This window comes from Aphelocoma coerulescens, chromosome 23, assembly GCF_041296385.1.
Source record: "Aphelocoma coerulescens isolate FSJ_1873_10779 chromosome 23, UR_Acoe_1.0, whole genome shotgun sequence".
Taxonomy (NCBI): Eukaryota; Metazoa; Chordata; class Aves; order Passeriformes; family Corvidae; genus Aphelocoma; species Aphelocoma coerulescens.
The window spans coordinates 322,013-344,255 of record NC_091036.1 but is presented as its reverse complement, the minus strand read 5'-3'; the positions used below and the strand labels follow the sequence as shown (position 1 = coordinate 344,255).

Genomic DNA, 22,243 nt, shown 5'->3' with positions numbered 1-22,243 from the left:
CTCATATGCCTTAATAGGTTTCTTGATTCCTTAATCCTGCTCTGGTCAAAGGAAATTGCATTCTGTCTCCATAAATTTTCCCGTGCTGTTTCAATTTAAAATATGTTCTTTTCCTTCGTTTCCTGTCCTAAAACTGTCAAGCCAAGGTTGTTTTGCGCTATTAAACTGTAACTGCGATCCACCCGGGGTTGGCTGAGCACCGTGTGTGTATCACTTAGCAGCAAACAAGCTGAGCTCTCTCAGATACTTTATTTTCTTAAAATAAAATCTTGCTATTGAGCAGCACTGAAGGAAATGGAATTATTTTCAGTCTTCACCAATCCAGTCTCAATAGGGCAAATGCCAGCAATACTTCGTTTTTTGTTGTATGTGAAGGCTTATCTGTATTTTAAGGTTCATCTTTTTGTTTGGATTTATAACATTTTCAGGATCTGTTTGTCCAGAAAAAAGGAATGAATGCTTCTTTCTCCGCCCTGGCCTTCATGGCCGAATTGCTTCCTCCCAGCCCAAAACTAAGCAGGCGTCTTCATTCCCTAATTTCTACACCAAAATTGATTGCATTTCAGTGGCACTGTTACCATAAAGTCCTGTCAGGAGATTTGGGATTCTCACAGAATAAATGGCATTCTAGAATTGTAATATATTTATTTTCTTCTAAGCATTTCATTTCCTCATACTGGGAGGTCTGAATTCAGCCTGTAAATCTGGTATCACCCTGCTGCTTGTCCTTCCTTGGCCAACCTGTAGCTCAGTTTATGCATCAAACTTAGTCATGGAAACTCTTAAATGTTACCCAGAGGTATCAAGATTCAGAAATCTTAAATCTCTTGTTTTCACCATAACACAGTGGTTTCCTGTAGCTGTTGGGATCAGAGCCTGAGTCCACAGAGGCTGATTTATTTCACATAAACTCTCTCAATCCGTGCAGAAGAGGAACAAAGCACTTTGTACTCATGGAGGGCAGAGGAAAGTTCTGCCACAAGGTGGTGGTTGTTGCTCTCACTTGCCAGGAGCAGCCAGCTTTGCTCTCCTGTGGGAAAAGGGAACAGAGGATGTCAGCTCAGCTACTGTCATTTATCTGTCTTTCCAGAAAATCTGCATCAGACAGTGAAAAGTGGTGTCAAAGCAGCATCCACACTCCATCAGAACAGTCGGAAAACAGTCAGGAGAAAGACTGGGGAGAGGAGAATTCCTCTGCAGACATCAAAGCCACACCAAAAACGTAAACAAGGTTTTTGTGGTGTATTTTCATGCATTAACAGTTGTGTTTCTTGATGCTGCTGCTGTATCTGAAATAAAGATGTAAATAACAAACAGCTCAATTTGATCAGATTTTTGCAGCAGTGTTTTAGAATGACATGGTAAATCTCCCTTCCTCCTGATGTTTTGGGCCCTCTCCTGCAGTAAACTCAGATCTGAGTTCTGGCCATGAATTTAATAGAACAGCCCTTTGCTCAGAGGGAGGTCAGGGATGGAGTTATTGCTTATTTTAAGAGGAAAAAGTTTTTAGTTTCTATAAATCCTATTAATCTTTGTATAGAGAAGAAATTACATCCATTTCTGTATCTTCTGAAATGTTTTGTCATTGATGCTTTCAGGCTTGGGTGCTCACATGCCTATATCAAGTTTCAGCTGGTGAAACAGGAAAGCAATGGGAAAGGTTGGTTAGATTTTATTCCTTCTTTCTCTGTGTGTGCCTATCTCTGCAATATCCCCACAGTCACGAGGAGCATTCAGAACTTCACAGCTTTTTTTGCCTTTGATTCCACAGTCAAGAGAAAGCACTTGCTGGAGGTGATGACAATGGTAGTTTTTCTTCCTTTAAGGAAGGAGGAGAAAGGGTAAAAATACTTAGAAGTGAAAGGTTTAATACTTTGTAAACTGGAGCATTGTATTTATTAATGGAGAAGACAAGTTTGCACTGCTTTTTGTGCCGCTGCAAACTCCTCTGTAGTGACAAGGGATTTCAAACAGGCTGTGACCTGTGGCAGGCTGTGACAGAGCCAGCACAGGGGTCAAGGGAGGCTTGCTCAAAACTTAGCAGATAGTTTAGGTTCCATCAACCCCTTTTTTTAGACCCTTATGGGTATTCAGAAACATATTCTAAATCTTTGGAGGACTTTTTAAATGTTCTCTTTGGGATGAAAAAGAAAATGAAAAGCTAAGTGGAAAAACAGTGGGGTTTTTTTCCTGGTACATGACAGGTTAAGTTTTCAGAGCAGCTTTCTGCTATTACTTTAGCAAACCATATGCTTAACTTTCAGATTTACTATAAAAAGCCATTTCAGAGAACAGAGCTGACCAGGCTTTTAGGAGGATTTAACATGGTAATAAGTCTCCAATCAAAAATAGCTTAGCAGGCACAAACTGGGACAGGTGCCTGGATTTTTTTTTTTTTTAAATACTCATTTTTACCTAGTGCTGAGTTCTGCAGTCAGAGCTGAGGGCTCTGCCAGCTCCAAGTTGCAGCTGGCAGGGAAAGCTGCCCACTCTCCCTTCACATTCACCTTCCACAGAGTGATGGAAATCAGGGGAGGGAAATGCTGCAATAATCCACTGACCTGTAATTTCACAGGTACCCAGAACTTTCCTCCCAGCTACGTTTGAACTATGAGATCACTGCTTCTTCTTCAGAGGGAAAGTCACTTGTTTATGTCCAAGGATTATGGCTTAGTGGAGAAAAGGAATTGGTCTGAGGTGGAAGCAGTGCCCACCCAGCAGGGATGTGGCAGTGGGGGGAACCTTGGGCATGAGTGGGACCTCCTGGAGCAGGAGGTGGGGACAAGAGCAGCTGCTGTCTGTCTCCACCACTGCAGCAGTGCAGCAGGGGAGGAGGGGGTGACAGCCACAGTGTCCTGTGCCCTCTCGTCACCAGGAGCTCCTGAACTGAGCAGTTCTTACTCAGACTTCCATTATCCTCCCTTGGTTTCATTATTAGAAATTTGATGTATTGGATGCTGTCTCGTGTCCTTTAGGGATGTGGAGATGAGCTGAGGGCACTCTGGGACCAGGGGAGTGACTGTTTACTAGGACAGGCTTTACCTCCAGAGCTGCTTCCCCTTCGGCTGGTGGGGAGCTGGCAAACCACAGCAATCTGCTTTTTCTTTGTATTTCGGCTGTTTTCCTTGTGCTTTCCACGTAGTGGCTGCTCACCCCCCACACCTCACACCCCAGCCCACTGCGAGCCGCCGAGCAGAGGCAGCAGCGGCCGCTGCAGGCACACAGAGCGTTCCCGAGGGCTGGGATGCCGCGGGAATGCCGCGGGAATGCCGCGGGATGGCGCTGAGCAGCCTGCGGGGCGGGGGTCGCGGCAGCCCCCGAGCCGCTGTGAACCAGAGGAGCGTTTCCAGCCTGTTCCCATCCTCTGCCCGGCTTCCTGTTGTATAACCAGCACGTCTCTGTAGGACCATGACTCTGCACTGCTCCAGTGATCTCATTAGGGAGGGGTGATTTCTTCCTCCTGTTCTTGCCTTGGTTTTCAAAGCTTCCATCACTTGACACATGAGGAGGGAGTTGATGTCTGGAGGTACCTTGAGCACTCCTGGCCTGGGAGTCTCCTGGGGAGTGAGCCCAGGCCATGCTGGCAGCACAGAGCTCTGGCTACAGCTGGGGCTGGAACAGTGCCATCAGTTCCCAGCCGAGGATGCTGTTACCAGAACTCCTCCACCTTGTCAATAAAATGCTGCAAACATCTTCTCTGTTAGCAGCATGACATCATTTTCCAGGGAAGAAGCTAACGATAAAGCCTCCAGCCTGGCAATCTTATCTTTTTTTTCCCTTTCTCCTGCTCGGGAGGGTGGGGAGAATGCCCTGAGAGCTCAGTGTGCCACACAGGAGCCGTGCCTGGCTCTGCTCACCCTGCCTTGCTTTCCCCTCCAGGCTGTGACCCTTTCTCCTGCTTTGTTGTAGTTGCTCCTCCTTGAAGCCTGGCTCTGACTCCTCTCGTTTCCTTTTCCAGGCCCTGATTTGGATCTCCAGCAGGCCCTCCACCAGTCTATCTTCATGCCTTCCCTGGCCTCTAACCCGACCCACCGCCTCCATCTCTTCTGGGAGCAGCACTGCAGGCTCTTGCCAGAGGTCTCGGGCCTGACAGCCAAACAAGTTGCCAAATGGACTGTGGAAGAGGTGAGTTACCTGTTCCTTGTTCGCTCTCCTGGGCTGCGGGAATGCCAGAGTGCTCCTCCTCGGGAGTGCTAATTGGGAGACATCTTTATTTCTTTCCCTTTCCTAGGCAGTGCTCCTGTGTTTGCTGTGAGTGTGCCACAGCTGACTCAGCTGGAAGTTAGACCCAGGACCCTGTTAACCCTCTGGTATCCACAACTTACTGCCCTCAGTAGGATTCCCTCCCTCCCTCCCTCTGTTTATTTACCCCTCAATCTCCCAGTCCTCAGGCCTGAAGTATCATTCTGACAGCAGATTCCCTTCCTCTGATCTCCCTCCCCCTCTCCTGTGACTTTGCTGCTGATTCACTTTTACAGTGCAGAGAATTCCAAACTGCACTGTGCATGCCCACTCCTCCTGCATCTCCCTGCTGGATTCCCTGGGAACAGAACTGCCCACAGCCTGACCTGATTTCTGGCAGAGGTAGCTGTGCAGCTGGAGATGTCTCTGCAGCTCTTGAGATGTCTCCTGTAATTAGGTGGTGTGTGAAAAAGCCAGAGTGTTTTGTGTGCTGAGTAGTTGGTTTTTGCCTCGATGCCTTGGGCATAAATAATATTTCTCTCTGCACTTGGGAAGTGGTGACAATTTGGATCCTGGTGCTTAATTGCAGGACATTTAATTCCAGAGAAATGTGCTGTAGTGTTGTGCTTGCAAGGATACAGGGAATCTGCAAAGCAAGAAAAAGGTACTGCTGTTCATGATGCAGAGAGGATCTTCAGAGACTTTCTAAAAGTGCATTTTCCCTAAGTGCCTCTTAACATCAGATAAATCCAGTCTTGACTTTGCTCTTCATGTGGGAGGAGCGGTAGGAGTCTGGTGGGATTGCAGTGATGTGGGAGATGGGAACCACAGCAGTTGGGAAAGGGACAGAGCAATTAGTGTCAATGTTTTAAAACTTGGTCCTTTTTTATGTTGAGTTTTTGTGGTTTTGTGGTGGTGTTGGGTTTTGGTTATGGTTTTTTTTCATTTTCAATAAAAATGTGTTAGAATTAAATTCATACCACGGAGGAAAAAAAAAATCTCTGAAAGATTTACTGTTCCTGTCCTTTTGAGAAAGCTTCCAATGATTTGTCCAAAAGGTCTTTTAGCAAATCAATAAAGTCAGAAGCAGATAATCCTCTGACATGATAATCAAAATCTCTTTCTTTTGGATAAAACAGGAGGCTGCTTCATGGAAGTACAGTGTCAGGATCCAAGCCAAATAAAATTTGTCCTTTGCAGTTGACCTTTAAAGCAACTGCTGGGTAAATTTAACTGGGATATTAGTTTGATAACGAATGAGTGTGAGCAGGGACCACAGACATGGATGCAGGGCACTGGATATAGTGATTCCAACCCAGAATAATCTGAACTCTGCTGCAGCCTGAAACAACCGGGGAACTTTTGGCTGCCAGTAGCAGTGTGAATGGCACATTAAAAAGCTCAGTTGCAGCACCAAAATGGACTGGCTGAAGTAATTACAAGTTTTATCTTGAATTTCAGTAAAGTGGGTCTGGTTTTGCAAATTATGTTCATCACAAATTCCCAGAGGAGTCAATTTGGGCTCTCTCTGAGCACTTGCAGGGTCAGCATGTGCAGTGCAATGTAGCCACAGGTCTGGGAGTTGAAAGCAGCAGGACTTGCTGTGTTTTAGGGAGTCCAAAGTACATTTGGTCTGTCGGTATTTGGGCTCCCAACATCTTCCTGCAGGGCAAACGTTTGCCTTTGGGTTGTGCTTTGAACTCTGCTGCACAAAGGAGTCCATTCTGCTCATCTGAAACAGGAGTGATGGGGGTGTAAAATTCTCGTTTGGTTTCAGGCTGAAGAGCTGTTTTTATTTTATAAAACCCACATTAAGGAAAAAACCCTGCTTTAATTCTCTGCTGGTTGAGAACAGCTGAAATGGCAGAGCAGCAGCAGCAGCAGTATTTAGGGGCCCTCAAGCTAGGAAAGTCATGGTAACACTGAGCAGTCACTAAGAGTGGTTACTTTAATGCAGCTTTGGTATTTATTGAAAGCTTCCTGTCTTGTTCTCAGAGCACAGCCTATTGACTCGTGGAAGAACATTAAGATGTGCTAGAGTTGTAGTGTTCATTAGTTAATCCTGCACCAAATGCTAATGCCTGGGGGGGGGTGGGGAACTGTCCTTGTGCCAAGTGTGAGTGGGGTTCTCAATCCCCATTCACCCAGCGCCTCTCCGGGGCCTCGGGAGGGGTCAGTCCTGCAGTGGCTGTGGAAGGGGTGCAGTGTGGGGCTGCTTTGTCACCAAGGGACATCTGTCTGTGCTGATCTCAGTGTCTGTCACACATCAGCACCTCCCAGAAGGGTCACATCCAGTTACCAGGGTGTTCTCAGGATTACAGATCTCTTTCCCTTCACCAGCGTGCTTTGGCAGTGTAGGAGTTTCAGCAGACAGTTCTGTGAGCCATGGGGTGGTTACAGCAGGAGGGGCCAGCAGCCTTTCACCTCCTCACAGAAAAGCTGTGATCCCACTGTGTTCCCAACCTGTGCAGCACCTGTCCCACCCTCACCGTGAGCCCCTCCAGTCTCAGCCTTTCCCAGAGTTCAGGGCTTCCCTGCCACCACTGTGGGGTTGTGTTGGTTTCCTGTGGTGTCACTGTGTTCTGTCCTTGTGCCCCCGAGCCTCCCTCATCCCTCAACTGCCCCGTCTTGGTTTGAGAACCTTCCTCCCCAGCAGTGACAGTGGCTCAGTGGTACCTGGGATCTGTCTTGTTGCCTGGGGACCTTCTCTCCCATTTTCTCCTCTTGCATCTTCCTTCCCTCTCTGTTCTCCGTTCCTGGTAAACCCCAGAGCTCCTGTTGTGTTCAGGAGGCCTCTCCAGTGGCGCCGGGAGCTTGCGGTGTCCCTACAAAGGACTTGTGGGGCAGATCAAAGGTCTGTCACTCCGTGTCAGTGACAGGAGCCAGCAGCAGTTGTGCTGGGAAGGACACAGGAGCAAAGCAAGCTCAGCTCATTCCCTGGAGATGTCTGCCAGCCTCTCAGTGCCACAGACACTCAAGAGCACTCAGCTCTTGCCCCAAGGGTCCAACTGTATTTGAAATTCTGGAAGCAACCAGACCCGGCAGAAGGATTTTCATTTGTGTTTTAATTGTTAGCGGGGGTGGGGGACTCAAAAGGAAAGTAGTATTTTGTTATTGGTTACTAAAAGGAGTTTGCACTTCTACAGAAGAAAATTTGGAGTCACTGCCCAATGGAGATGTGGATTTTAGGGGTTCCCTTTAAGATGGAGTGGAAGAGACGGACGAAGGAGAGGGATGCTCTGCTTTCAGGTTATATAACAGAAACCACGGGAGTCAGGGCTGCTCCTGCCAGGGCAGAGCAAACCTGGAGGGCACTCTGAGAGCCCATTCCTGCCTGGCTGGAACTGGGGGGGAGGGAATGACTCCAAGTCTAGTGGTAGGATGATCTAGAGGTGCAGGGACGTGATTTCGGAGAGACTTTGACAATTCTGAGTTGAAGGGAGCCTGTATCTGACAGTGACCCCTCCCAGCTGCTTGTTTGTGTGCAGGGAAGAAATGTCACATCTGCAACAGCTCACATGGTTACGCCTCATGAAGCAGAGCTGCTCCTGCAAGGGAGCATCCAATTAACAGGAGATGTTTGATCTGATTATGCCTCAATGTACAAATCTCCTGTGAACCAGTGAGGCTGCAGCTGGAGAAGACAATGCATATTAAGTTGTCCTCGACTGCACACGGGGCTGCTCCTCACACTCCTTGGTGTTACATAATGCAACCCCAGGGCTGCTTGCATGACTCCAGGAGATTGTTCCAAATGCTGACAGATTCCTTGCTTAGAAAGATTTTCCCTAATGTGAAATGTAAAATTAACTTTTACTTGTTGAATCCTCTTGGTTCCATGGATCCTGTGCACCTAGCACAGATTAAATAGAACCAAAACTCCTTTCCTTCCCAGCTCTTCTGCCTCTGGATGTTGGTAAACCAGCAGTGCTCATTCAGTTGGTTTATCTTGTCTCTTACAGGCATGTCATCGTGGGAAACAGTCTAAATCCTTTTTTCTTCTTAGTTTTACTTTCCAACAGTATTGTAGAGAAAGTGAAGTCATGAGTAGGTTTAAAATAGTGTAAGCCATATACGGCTTTAAATCTGGAAAAATAATGTTGATTCTGTGAGGACCTTTTAGAGGAGTGGAGAAGCTGGATTCTTACAGGGAGAGAAATGGTCAAATGGCAATAGGAGCAGTTATTGCTGATAACCAAAACATGCAGAGGAGTTGCAGCAACAACCCAGCAGTGTTTTCCATCTATATCCTTCATTAATGTGAGAATTTCGACTATTAAAGTTTAAAGATTCTTGCATAGAGAATTCTCATACAGAGCTAAGAGGGTTCTGCTTGATGGTGTCTCATTTTAATTGGCTGTGTTTCCTTTCTCTCACATGCAATTGCAGGTGGTGAGCTTTATCCAGCGTTTGCCTGGCTGCAAAGAACAAGCATCTGTGTTCAGGGAAGAGGTAAGCGGGGTGTGCCCAGACCCTGTGCTCAGATCCCTGGAATTATGGCAGAGAGCTCAGACCTGCTCAGCCGTGTCATTGCAGAGCCTGTGGTATTTAAGAGGCAGCCTCAGCATGGAACTGAATTCCAGCATGGCTAATTGCATCCTGCTGCTTTAAATTTCCCCTGCAGTTCCAGTCCCTGAGCTTATGCTTAACATCCTGTCTTGGACCGTCATGCCATGGGTTTGGCACTGCTCTAAAGATGCCCTGTTGGAAGGGTTAGTGAGGATCTCAGCTGCTGCCTCGAGCGAGGACATGTGCCTGCTCCTCCTGGGGAGCCTGGCAGGCACAGGGTTTCCCAGGAATCGCTGGCTTCCCCCATGGTCTGGGCTGAGAGCAGGAGGGGAACCTTTCCTTCGGACGAGTAGAGGTTGGGAAGTCAGAGCATGTCCTGTGTGAGGTGTGTCCTGTCAGTGTCCTGTCCTGACCAGGCTGGGCTCTGGTCCCATTCCTGGTGTGGTCACCATGGCTTCTGGGAGACCTCCAAGGGCACAGGGTGTGGCTGTGCTGGTTTTTGGCACACCTCTCTAGGTGGAGCACAGTCAAGGGTCTTCAGCTTCCACTTACATTGCAGGTGTCACTTGGAGGTTCTTTAGGAGCCCCTGATGAATTTACACAGATGTACCGTGTCCTGGCCTCGTCCATGGTGTGGGCAGCGTGTGAGGGGAGGTTCTGTCCCTCTGTCCTGCTCAGGTGATTCCCCACCTGCAGAGCTGCCTCCAGCCATGGGCACCAGCATCAGAAGGATATGGAGCTGCTGGAGTGAATCCAGAGGAGGCCCCGGAGCTGCTCCAGGGCTGGAGCCCCTCTGCTCTGGAGCCAGGCTGGGAGAGCTGGGGGTGGTGTTCACCTGGTGAAGAGAAAGCTCCAGGGAGAGCTCAGAGCCCCTTCCAGTGCCTGAAAGGGCTCCAGGAGAGCTGGAGAGGGACTTTGGATGACGAGTGACAGGACAAGGGGCAATGGCCTTAACCTGAAGGAGGGTGGGAATTAGAAAGAAATTCCTCCCTGTGAGGGTGGGGAGACCACAGGGTGCCCAGAGCAGCTGTGGCTGCCCCTGGATCCCTGGCAGTGTCCAAGGCCAGGCTGGACAGGGCTTGGGAGCAGCCTGGGACAGTGGAAGGTGTCCCAGCCCATGACAGGGGGAGTAATGCGATGAGATTTAGGGCTCCTTCCAACCCAAACCATCCCATGGTTCTGTGATTCTGTCCTCAGAGCTCTTCTGTCTGACTGTAGCCTGAGCTCCAGGGAAGGGCTGGAGTCACTTCTCCGCCATGGCAGTGACTGGAAAGGGCAGCTCTGTAATTGCTGTCTGCTCCAGAGCTGGCTCCCTTTCAGGGGGAATCAGGCTGCAGTGCGTTTTGTGGATTTATGTATCTGTGTTTTGTTTTCCCTTGTTTTAAAAACCATGCAGACACACACAAAATAGGAAGCAAAAGAAATGGAGGTTTGCATAAAGCACTGTCCCCAGCGTGAAAATACAGTAGAATACTCGTTAATATATAGTGGGAATAGTGAAATTTACTCAAATGGACCCATCTTTTGGTGTAGCTGAGTGTAAAAGGTGTATTCAGCAGTGAGATGTACCAGCAGATCTTCTAATAAATCCAGCCATTCTCCATGTATTTTATTTCTTCTGGTGCTGAACACAGTGACTGCTTTCTGGTTCTGAGAGTGCCATAGCCGCAGTCTCTTTTAATCCTTATTTTCTGCGGCCTCAAAGTGTGATTCCCTATGCCAAACTAGAGGGGCTTTTCCAGTGTTGCTTTTCCAGTTTATGCTCAAACCACATGGTCAGTTTGAAATTAAAACCCTTTTAGCAGTTTCGCTTTGGCCAGAATACAGGTGTGAGTGACAGGAGAGCTGAACTTCCCCACACTGTCCAGGATCAGCCTCCAAATGCTTCATGTCCAGGATAAATAAATCCCTGCAGACTTCCCTTGGTGGGGGGCTGGAGAGGGATAAGTTGCTGCTTACATTAGGAGTGAAGAGAACAAATTGTGCACAGAATTCTAAAACCCATCCAAATAAGATGGAACAAAGAAATGAATAATAAAGCACAGACTCGTTTCTAGGTCCAGTCCAGGGCAGGACTGTTTAAAATAAGCAAGTGTGAGGCAATGTGGTGAAAATGAAGCATAGGAATAAATAACATTGGACACAAAACCATTTTGAAATGTAGGACTGTTTTCCAGCAGTTTTCTGCTCCTCTTGACTCTATTATTTAATTTAAGCAGCACAGTCCCATTTGTTTCAAGCTATTTTTAACACATTCATTGCAGCAGTGTAGACTCGCAGCAGCTTGAAAATAAGATTCAGGGACATGGCGTGGCCATCTGTGGGCTGGGAGCACTGCTGTCATTCCCAGTGGAGGAATTAACTTCCCAGTTACTCCCAGTTACTGAAGCGGGAGGTTAAGTAACTTGCTGAGGGTCTCTTGTCTGGTGAAAGGTGGGAGAACCGAATCTCCTGGCTGCCAGCTCTTTGCTTTAATTACATGTTTTCCGGGTTTACTCAGTGTTTCCTCTTGCACCAGGCATTGACATCCAAAAAAATTCTAGCTGGGAAGACTACAAAAATAGCAGAATTGTTATTCTGGCTGGGCTGAGTGTCCGGTGGTGTGTGCTGCACTGGTGAGCATCAAGTGAGAGGAGGAGACGCTGTCAGTCTCTGTAAATGGACTTTAATGGAATAACTTAGGGAGACACATATTGTTTGTCTGTGTCCATTAATCTTTGGCTTCATCCCTGCAGCATTTGGGGTTTGTTTAATTATATCTGTGTTGTCTCTGTGGATGTTCTTGCTCAAGTGAATTTTTAACCTTTTCCAGAAACAGTATGTCATGATTTCACTTACTGCTACCTACAGCATCCTGGATTTTCACATGGTAGTATGTTAATCACTTGCTTAATATGCATCTAATTGAATATATCTCCTTGTTGGTGGATTAGGAGACTGTTTTTCCAGCCATATTGCATCTTCACGCCGCCTTAGTTATATAGCATGTGGAATCATGGAATGGTGTGAGTTAGAAAGGCCCTTAGAGCTGATCTCATTCCACCCCCTGCCATGGGCTTGGACACCTGGAGCTTCTCCCTTTCTAGGAAAAATACTGTGAGATGAGGTCTGTGCCCCTTGAAAAGGGGACATCGTGGGGTGTAGGTGCCAGAACGAGGGAGGAATCCCAGAATGACCAGAAGTGGGAATCCTGCCTGTCCCTTGGTGGTTAATCCCTGTCCTGTTCATGTTCCAACCTCAGCAGATTGATGGCGAGGCCTTCCTGCTCCTCAAGCAGAACGACATCGTCAAAATACTCAGCATCAAGCTGGGCCCTGCTCTGAAGATCTACAATGCCATCCTCATGTTCAAGTCTGCAGAAGACAACTGAGAAGAGGCCTTTGGCAGATCCCAGGAGGAGCTGACAGGGAATGGATCTTCAGCTGTGAGCATTACAATGCACCGGACAGGTGGATTGGGACTCGGACGTATTTTAAGTAGAACTTAGTAAAAATGGTTTGAGGTTATAAAAATCCTGCCACAGTCTGGAATATGGGGCAGCTTCACTTCCAAGAAGAGGATATTATTATATTTTGTAATTGAATTTGGTTTTGATATATCAATCTCTTTTTGAGATCGAGAAGAAACCTCCAGTTCTAAGGGGAATCCAAGGTAGCACTGGTGGAGCTGCAGGAGCAAGAAGGAAGTTTTGAGTAAAACTGGCTTTGCGTCCAGTGATAGTGCCTGAAAGACTGAGTGATCACCAGCGAGTTTAATGTGTTCTGTAATAAAAGAGAGAGGAAAAAGATGCACTTCAAAGCAACTCCCCCGTATCCTTCTCTGCTGTGACTCAGGGGCTGACCTTTTCAGGACTGATCATTAAATTCCAGTTTTCCCTACTGGGTGTTGTGATACCCTTGGCGGCTGGGCTGCCTACACCCCAGCAGGAAGGGAGCATGGGCAGAGGGTTTCCATCAGGGATGGCTTGCACTGGTTCTGCCAGCAACCAAATGTCCTCATTGCTGTCATTGCCTGGCAGGAAGCAGGGGCTTGCAGGTGAGCTTTGGGTAGGCAGAGATCCCATACGGGCGTCTGCCACTGGAGACAAAGAGAGAAATGTTAGCTGTAATTCTGCCATCAGTGGTTTTGTGCAGCTGCTTCTGGGCCAGGAACATCTTCTGGCAAAATGGCACAATCAGGAGCACTTGGGGGTTGGATGTATGTTTGTTCTCATCCTCTCCACTGTCAGCCAAATGCTCAGAATAGGAGTTGGAAACCCAGCAGTGGCCAGAGTGTGTGTGAACAGATTTCCTAGAAACAAATGGCTTTTCTTTTGAACAATCCCGACTGATGAGTGTGAAGTGCTTTGGCCTTCTCCCCTTGAGGTGGACTTCAGTGTGTTCTGCCAGAGAGCTGGAGGGCAGCAGCTCCTCTGCCTCCGGGAGGGAGGCAGGCAGAGCACACAGGGATATGAGATTGGAGAGGAATCGGGATTTAAACAGCAAAGTGGGGGAACAATTACTTCCCAAAAGAGAGAGTTGCTCTGTGGGGAAGGAGTGGAGCCTGTGGCTGTGTTCCTGCATGTGCAGCCTGTGCTCTCCTGGATGGGAGCACGGGCAGTTCCTGCTCCCGCAGAGCCCATGGACATCCTGCATGGGGGTTTCCACACGGGTACTTCCCGAGCTGTCCTCTCCCCTTGGGAGACGCAGTGGGTCCCGCTGGGCTGCGCTCGGTGTTCCCACCTACTCCTGGCAGCCCCAGCTCGTGGCTCCCCCTCTGGCCCCTCTCTCTGGCAGCTGTTTGGCTGTTCTAGGACCGCCTCAGCTCAGGCAGCCCTTGCACCCTTCATCCGTAGCTGCCAGGCTGAATCCTGTGTGTGGGAATCCCTGGGAGCACTGGGGCTGTGACCTGGTGCTGCCAAAGGAGGTTCTGTCCTCAGCCTCTGCCAGGCTGTGTGGGTGTCGTGATCCATCCACAGGCACCTCAATCTCCCTTGGCATGTCTGCCACCAGCGTGGCTTCCCAGGAGCCATCGGGAACAGAGTGAACACGCTGTCTGTGACTGTGTGGTGACTGACACAAGGAACACACTTGTTCCCCCTTCCTGCATCACCCACGTCCTTTGTCCAACCCTCCTGCTGCTGAGAAGGTTCTTGTGACTTGTCTGAAGCAGAAGGTTCCTTAAAATTGTAAGTAGAACCCACACCACTGAAGCCATTCAGTCCTGGAATAATATTTAGAGCAGTTTGTTTCTTTTTTTTTTTTTTTTTTTAAATAAAAATTTAAGGAGTTTAAGCCTTCACAGAGAAGACACAGGTTTGGTGGGATGTTTAATAGCTGAACCATTAAATATCAGCCAGGCAGCTGCAGGGGAGAAATTTATTGCAGTGTTAAGGACTAGGCAAGGGGTGAATTTAGTTTATTAAAATACATTTTTAGTATCATAACCAGGATATTCACCAAAGAGTCCGACATTCCTTTATCCCGCTCTGCACATCCAGTGTCAACATTAAGACTTGAATTGTAAGTGGCATGTCCTGTCCTCTGACAGAACTTGCCTTTGGGCAAAGCAAAATTGTTTCTTGACAACTGGAACAGAGGATCCAGAGCTGGGCTGTTTTATTCCTGGCTCTCCACTGACTTGCTAAATAACCCCCAGCCCTTCCTTGCCCCAGTTTCCCCTTCTGTGACACCCAGCCAGGTGGGGCAAGTGCAATTTTGCCTTTTTCTTGTTTCAAGCAAGCAGGTCCTGCCAGATTTTCTGTTTCACCTCCTTCCTCTGGGAGCCTGAGTTGGGGGACAGCAGATTGCTTCTAGCAATAAACCAAAATATAATATTAATTCCATTTCTTTTACTATATATAGATGGAGGATGAAGAGAATCGGTTAAACAAGCAATGAGGTTCTAGTCAGTGAAATTATTCAAACAGAAGAGAAATCTTTAATCCTTGGGGCTTCCGAGCCAGCTGGATCAAAGAGGAAAATGTGTACTTGGAGGTTGTTCAGTGACAGCCAGCGCAGCGCTTTCAGCAGGGGGGAAGGAGGAACCTTTTAGGGATGGAAGAAGGAGGAATGTGCTTCTTGTGCCTTTTTTTGTAATCTGATAATTGTCTTTGCAGAGCAAGCAAGAATGTGCACACATCTATTACCCACTCCTTTCCCAAATATAGCTGTATTCCAATAAAATCCGGCAACTTCACAGGGCAGAAAGACTTCCAGGGTCTTCACTGGACACATTTAAAACTCCCTGATACTTACAAGATAGAAAAGAACTAAACCAGCTCATCTTTTAGCCCCATAACTTAGGAATTCATCAGTTGCTGGTGCCATTCTGCTTGTGTCAGGGAATGTTGCTTGCCCCGTGTCCTGCTGCCTGTCCAAACCCTGCTCCGCCTGTTCCCAGCCGTGCTCCAGACCTGTGGCACAGCCAGGGCTCTGCAGAGGCCTTATCTGATGCCTTGTGTAATTTGAAACGTGCACTTTGGATTTTTGCTTCAAAAGTTGTGGCTCTGTGGGGAGCAAAACTGAAGGTGGTTAATGCCAGCTGGGATTGGGAGGATGTCGAGTCTGCTGGATGTCAGCAGGAACCAGTTGTTGGCCCAGCTGAACCCAGGAGTCTCTTAGAAATACAAATATATTCCTTAGAAGCAACCCGGAGCTGTGACAAGTTCCCATGGGCCAGCAGCGCAATTGGGAAGTTCCAGTTCTCAAAATCTTATTCCTGGCTGTGTTTTTGTTCCCTTGTCGCTGTTTTTGAAATCCAAAGCAAGCAATTTTCTCCTTTTCTCTTTTTCTCCTCGGTTGGGAGTCCTGTTAAAATTTTTCTGTGCCATCACCAACAATCATCCTCATAATCCAGTAGCAGCAAATTTCAGCTCTGGGTAATGAATTGCATTAAAGTTGGACAGGAGCGTTTGGCGTCGCCGACAGCAAAACTCCGCAGCCGAAGCAAAAACCCAACACTCGGCCCAGGGATAAGCCAGTTCAGCTGTACGAGATTTCCTGCCTGCTACTTTTATGCCCTGCTTAGGGATTTATACCACAGAGAGCTTTAAGGTTTTTGACATCCCCCCCATCATGTGATGAGCCAGCTTATTTTGGAGATTCCTGTTACTTGAGCTGGAAACACGTGCAGGGGAAGGGAGCAGGGGCTCGCTCAGCCTCAGAAATGTCTGCCTGTTTAAAACCAAATACTTGAGCTTTTCGACAATAGCCATGACCTTGCACTCCACCAATGCTTTCCTCTGGAAATGTGAATAAAATTAATATACATTCACACCTGGTTTGTTTCTTCTGTGTGCAGGGCTGAGCCCAGCAGTGCTCAGGGAGGCACGGGGCTGTCTGCCCTGGAGGGCTGGCACTGGGAGGGGTTGGTCATCACGTTGTTGTCCTTCCCCTAAACCTAAATCTGGCAGTCACAGAACAAGGCAGCATCTTCATTTTTATCTCTTCTGTCTGTATCACTCATCTCTGTACTTGAGCTCTCCTTGATGTGTTCACAGGACAGCACCAGCTGCTGCAGTGGTGCCTGATGCCCTGTTCCTCACTGTCCTCTGCTGCCAGGTTTTAATCACAGAATCCTGGGATAATCTGGGATGGAAGGGACCTTAAGGACCATCCAGAGATGGGGCAGCCGTGGCTTCTCTGAGCAACCTGTGCCAGGGCCTCCCCACCCTCACAGGGAGCAATTCCTTCCCAATATCCCTTCTATCCCTGGCCTCTGGCAGTGGGAAGCCATTCCCCCTTGACGTGTCACTCCAGGCCCTTGTCCAGAGTCCCTCTCCAGCTCTCCCAGAGACCCTGTAGGCACTGGAAGGCTCGTGGTTTCCTCTTAGATTACTTAATCCCTCATGGTTTCCTATCACAAACCATCCCAGAACTTTTCCTAAAGCAGTTCCCAAAGTTGGGTTTGTAACTAAAACTAGCAAGAACTTGTTCTCAGTATGAATCCTTGTTAAAACTCTGCATTTTGGGGTCTGTGTCTGTTTTCCCTTTCCTTAATGCCCCCCTGAGTGTCTTCCCTCTGTGACCATAACCATGATAATTAACCTTACCTTTTTCTGCTCTAATCATAAATAGCTGATAAATTGCAAACCATTCTCTAATGTGCCCCAAAAGGAGGCACTGAACTTTTCCTCCTGCTCCTCCCCAGGTGCTGGAGCTGCACCTGCAGCAGGTCACCCATCCAAAGGTGCCGGAGCTGGGGCCACATTGGCAGCTGAGGTTTGCAAACCTTCTGAAACTAAAAATATTAGAGAGTTGGTTCCCAGCCATAATTTCTAAACTATCCCATCTTCGGGGTAAACATTCACTCTCATTGGTTTTTCTCTTCCAAGGTTTTTTGCTTCTATTTAAACCCCGGCTTGTTTGCTTTTGTTACCGTGATCGGATTCCCGGTCTGGGGAGCTGGGTTGCTTGGAGCAGGCTCGGGAACATCAAATGCTGCTCTGTACTCTTGTTAGTTCCCTCGGGGCTGTGCTGGATGTGTGGCTGTGTCCTTGCACTTCGGAGATCTGAGTTTCTCCGCAGCAGCGATTTTTTTTTTCCCCATGATTTTGATGGAGAAGTTTGAGCAGAGCAGGGAGCATCAATCACCCAAATGGCTGATTGCATTTGCAGATTATTCTGCTCAGGCAAACATGGAATTTTTTTGTCCCAAGTCATATTTTTCCTTGGGCAGGGAAAACCTGATCGTTTTGCCTGCTCAAGTTATTCTGTCAGGCATGACCGTGCTCTGTGGGACTGGTTTGTTCCTCATGCCAAGACCATCACAGTTCCCAGCAGGGTTTGCAAACGCCCCAGGGATTGGAGGGGTCTCTCATTTTATCAGTTCACCTGCTGTTAGCTGTGGGTGTACAAGGAGGGGGTACAGACCCCAGCTCTCACCTTCTCACACTGGCTGGATCCTGAACCACCCTGGTTTCCACAACAAACCTCATCTGACAACCTAAAATTCTCAAATCCTACAACTCTCCCAGGAGCAGGAACTGTAAAGACAAACCAACTGCACTCCCCTGAGAGCCCAGCCCGGTGGAAAGAGGGATGTGGGGCTGGATGGAGAGGGAACTTGCTGTCCCCGTCCTGCGCTCTGCAGCTGACAGGCAAATTCCAGCTTCAGGAGGGTGGCATTGGAGAAAAGTGGAGTGTTGGAAGGGTTCAAGGGTGGGGCTGGCTGTGCCAGAAGTGGCTGTGCAGAAGTGCCAGACCTTTCCCAAATCACACTCCACTATTTATTGACTTGCCTGTCACTTCCCCTAATATTTTCTTCTCCTTGCCACCAAGTACAGCCTCAGTTTATTAATTGCCCCACGACACTTTCTCCTCTACATTATTCACCATCCAGACACTTCTAATGTAAGCAAGATATTTTTTGGAGTCGGATACATTTGCTGCTGGAACATTTCCAGCTGTTTCTCCAAGAAATGTGCTGAAGGCCTTTGCAGGAGGGTATCAGTGCCAGAGCCCCCAGAGGTGCTGGCATGAGGGGCTCTGGCATCCCCCCCAGGAAACCCCTTCCTGCCCACTCCTATCCTGGGCCAGGGCACCAGTGCCTTTAATTGTGTGCTTTGTCCTCAAAAATGTGGTCATGGCTTCAGCATCATTCAGCCTGGTGTCCTCACATGTCATCAGCAGTGGGTCCTTTTGGGCCATGGAGTGGCTTTTTGCAGCAATGCTGGTTTAAGGAGCTTTTTAAACCAGAGCATTGTCCATGTCCCTTTCAGCACTTGAGTCACTCAAATTCCCCGGGCGTTCAGAAACGCTTCCAAAAGATTGTTCCAAACTGAGGTGGTTTCCATGGCTGGGGTCATGGCTGTGCTGGAATCCAGCAGCTCTATGGGTCGGGGTTGCCAAAACGCCTCTGCTTTGTGCACCCTCCTAAAACTCAAGTGAGGCTTTTCCGCTCCAGGCTCAGGTGCCCGGATCCTGCGGCTCCGGGTTTGTTATCCCTGGCAGGACTGGAGCAGGGGAGGCTGTGCTTTGTCTCTGCTGCTCCAAGTGGGACCACACAACTATTCAATGACTCTCTAGATGGTTTTCGCTCTGTCTTGAACTCATCTCTCACATGGGTGGAATTGAGGTAGGCCAGAGAAGAGGCTCGGATATAAATTTCCCCATTCCCAAGCACGTCTGTGCTGCTGGTCAATGGCTGGGGAAGGTCTTGCTCTTCATTTCAGAAGAAACACAACAGCTGAAACACTGATTTTTGTTTTCTTCCCCACAAACAGGTATTTTTCTCCTCCTTGCACTTTGCCAGCACACCACATGCTGAAAGAATTAACCAGATTAAGTCTTCAGAGCTCAGCAGCACCTTCTCCCTTTTTCTCCCTGGGTTTTTTCCTCTCTCTGGCTGTGCCTGTGGGATCTCCCTGCCCTGTGATGCTCCTTCCCCACCAATCAATTCTTCCTGCAATCAGTTAATTCTGCTGCTATCCCATCATCAATCCCCTTCCCCTCCATGAATGCTGCACACGTGTGTGACCCCACGGGCCTCCCCTTCTCTTTACCACCATCCCTCCTTCCCAACACCGTCCACTCTCCCTCCCGGGGGTGGTGAGTTGAGCACCAGGGGACGGGGCATCCCTTGGGCCTGGCGGGGTCAAGGCAGACCCTCTGATCGGATTTCCCACCAGCTCCTCCAAATCCTGTAACAGAACAGCAGAAGATGCTCTTGGGCAGCAGCGGCGCAGCTCCAGCAGCATCTCAGCCTCCCCTGCTCCCACCGAGCTGGGCTGCAGACCCTTCCCATGGCCAGAAAGCCCAGGATGAGCCAGAGCAAGCAGCACTGGGTCCATCCAGCCCAGCTGGAGGCAGCAGCACTGTCTGTACCCAGCACCACAGCCAGAGCTGGGCCGGGGTGACCCAAAGCGAGCAGGAATCCTACGGCGCTCAAAGGGGAGTGGCTCCAGCGATGACACGGGATTCTGTCGGGATCCCTGTGTCCCCACGGTGCTCCCCAGTGGGAGATCAGGCCGGGCTGGAAGCAGAAAGGAGCCTCGGAGCTGTGCTAGGTGCAGGTGGCAGCGATGCTGGTGGCTGCAGCACGAGCTGTGCTGCTCATCTTGTGGCAGCAACAAGTCTCCAGCAAAGGCAGCTCTGGGAATGCTTTCACAAGGGATGGGAGGCCCCTTTCCCACTCTCCATAAATCAGCCAACAGGGTTTCTGTGTCTTCCTTGCTGCTTTCTTTGTTTCCCAGGATTTTGCAAAACTCTGGGCTGAGCAACCTATTTGGAAGGAAACTGCCCTAAACAACCCCTGAACCAGGCAGTTGATAAAGGAACCGTTTACATTTCAAATAAATAAAGCATTTTTGGCTTTGGATCAAAACCAAGTTGTGTTCAGTGTTACCAGTTTCAGTGAGTCATTTCTTTTTATACCCAGGCAGTTTCTCTTACGAGGACTCGCTGTAAGCAGGGCAGGAAGCAGACTATGGGTTTTTTTACTATTGCACAAGGTTTCCCCAGGACAGAGCCACCAAAGCTTTTCTCTTGCCTTGAAGCTGGTGGTTGTTTATGTCTGTTTACAAGCAAATTCCATTAAGAACCAAGAGTGATGCTGTGCATGGCTCTATTGTATGTTACCACTCTATTTCCAGCTGGATGTTGCAAGGAACTCTGTATCCACTACAGATGGAAAACCTTTATAAACTTGAACTGGAGCTTCTGATCGTGGAGCCACAGAATTTTCTTGCAGGCAGGATAAAAACACAGGGCTTGCCCCTGTAACTGCAGAGGAAAGACTGAACATGAGCACGAAGAAGGAGCCTCTGTCAACTTGTAGCCACCAAGAGCTTGTGGGGATAACCAGGAGGAGAATAATATGTTAATGTCCCCCAAAAATCAATATCCACCCCAGCTGGAGGCTTGCCATGGCAGGAGAACTCAACAATGAGCTTTGGCTCTCGCCCACACTCGAGAGGTGCTTAAGTAGCACTGGAGCCATCAGGGGTTCACAGTCTTTGGTGAGGTGCTGGAGCTCCTGGACCGTGCTGCAGCCTGGGTCCTCCTCAGGAGCATTCTGTCACCCAGGTGCAATGGATCTGATCTTCCTGCGTGAGCTTTGCCAGTGGGAAGAGCTGGGAATATGTGTCTAAGTCCTTCAGATTGTTAGAAAGGAGGTAATTCATCTTTGAAGAGGAATATGATGTATTAAAGTGAATTCTCCAAGTGCTGTTTGGTCTTAAATCCTAGAAGGCATCCAAAAGAGGCTACAAGGCTGGTGAAGGGTCAGGAGGGGCCACACAAGGAGCAGCTGAGGGCCCTTGGTGTGTCCAGCTGGAGCAGAGGACACTGAGGGCAGAGCTCAGCGGGGGCTGCGGCTCCTCCTGAGGGGCAGCTCCGATCTCTGCTCCTGGGCCAGGGACAGCACCCAGGGAGCGGCTGGAGCTGGGCCAGGGCAGGCTCAGGCTGGAGAGCAGGGAAAGGCTCTTCCCCCAGAGGCTGCCGGGCACTGCCCAGGCTCCCCAGGGAATGGGCACGGCCCCGAGGCTGCCAGAGCTCCAGGAGCGTTTGGGCAGCGCTGCCAGGGATGCCCAGGGTGGGATTTGGGGTGTCTGTGCAGGGCCAGGGTTGGACTGGATGATCCCTGTGGGTCCTTTCCAGCTCAGGATATTCTGGGATTCCATGGCCTTCCAGGGTGCTCAGCCAGAGCAGTAGCATCTGCATCCCTTTAAGAAGACACGTCTGGTCGAGATCAACCACCACTTCCCCTGAAACAAGATTTAAAATAGGAGACCTCCCCTTCAAAGAGTCAGCTTTGTTTAGCAGTAAAATTGATTAATTGCTGGAAGGGATAAAGAAAACAAAGTCTCCTGTTGATCCCACGGGGTCAGGCTGGCTCTGTCAGAGACGCCCTGCGAACACCGGGTGCTTTCACCTTCCTTGCCCTCCTCCCGCTGGGCTGCTCTTTGCTTTGGACCCTGGGGGACCATCCTATTGCCTGGTTTGAGAGAGAGGAGCATCACGCAGACGGGTGCGGGGCCTGCAGTAGCTACCACAGGCAGCTCAGCTGCTGTGCACGAGGGCAAGCGAGGACAGGAGCTCCAGCCTGAGCCTGTTCCTGCTGCGCTCAAGTGCTGCCGGCTCTCAGCCCTTCTCCCTGGCACGCGAGGGAGAGCTGGGAATGAGATAGGACAGCTTTGATGTGATCTGGTGTGGTCCAGAGACACGCTGGGCACTGTCAAAGGTCTGATTTGTTTCAAGTGGCATCAGCCCTCAGAAAGCTGAACGTCTTGTCTGAGGAGTCTCAGCTCCAGCACTGGATACTGAAGGAATCATCATCTGTGGAAATGAAGGAATCCCCTTCTCCTTAAACAGCTCTTTTGGGATTAGATGTGTGGAAATGCTGACTTTCTCCCTTAACCCTCGTGTGAGCCCAGGGGACGGCTGATTTTCAGCTGGCTGAGGTCAGGCACGGTGAATTCCTTCAGGCAGGATGTATGGAATGCTTTCCTTAGTATTTATTGAGTGTTTTATTGTAATAACACGGCAGGATTTTTCTCCTCTCTCCTCTTTCCTCATGCCTGCCTGCCCAGGCTCTGAGGATGATTAACCTAGAAAAGCTCCTTGTAATGTTC

At 49.0% G+C, this 22,243-nt stretch overlaps 1 protein-coding gene across 11 annotated transcripts in view; it reads left to right on the top strand.

The window, feature by feature from the left end:
* The window catches only part of LOC138122039 (lethal(3)malignant brain tumor-like protein 4), a 42,953-nt gene extending 27,008 nt beyond the window's left edge, over nt 1–15,945 (top strand). For all 11 annotated transcript variants that reach the window (XM_069036129.1, XM_069036128.1, XM_069036136.1 and 8 more), the window contains 5 exons: nt 1,091–1,222; nt 1,599–1,660; nt 3,959–4,125; nt 8,572–8,634; nt 11,933–15,945. In XM_069036129.1, the coding sequence (XP_068892230.1) occupies nt 1,091–1,222; nt 1,599–1,660; nt 3,959–4,125; nt 8,572–8,634; nt 11,933–12,061 (553 nt within the window). In that variant the 3' untranslated portion in view covers nt 12,062–15,945. The remainder of the gene's footprint in view (nt 1–1,090; nt 1,223–1,598; nt 1,661–3,958; nt 4,126–8,571; nt 8,635–11,932) is intronic.
* Nucleotides 15,946–22,243: the final 6,298 nt, after the last annotated feature.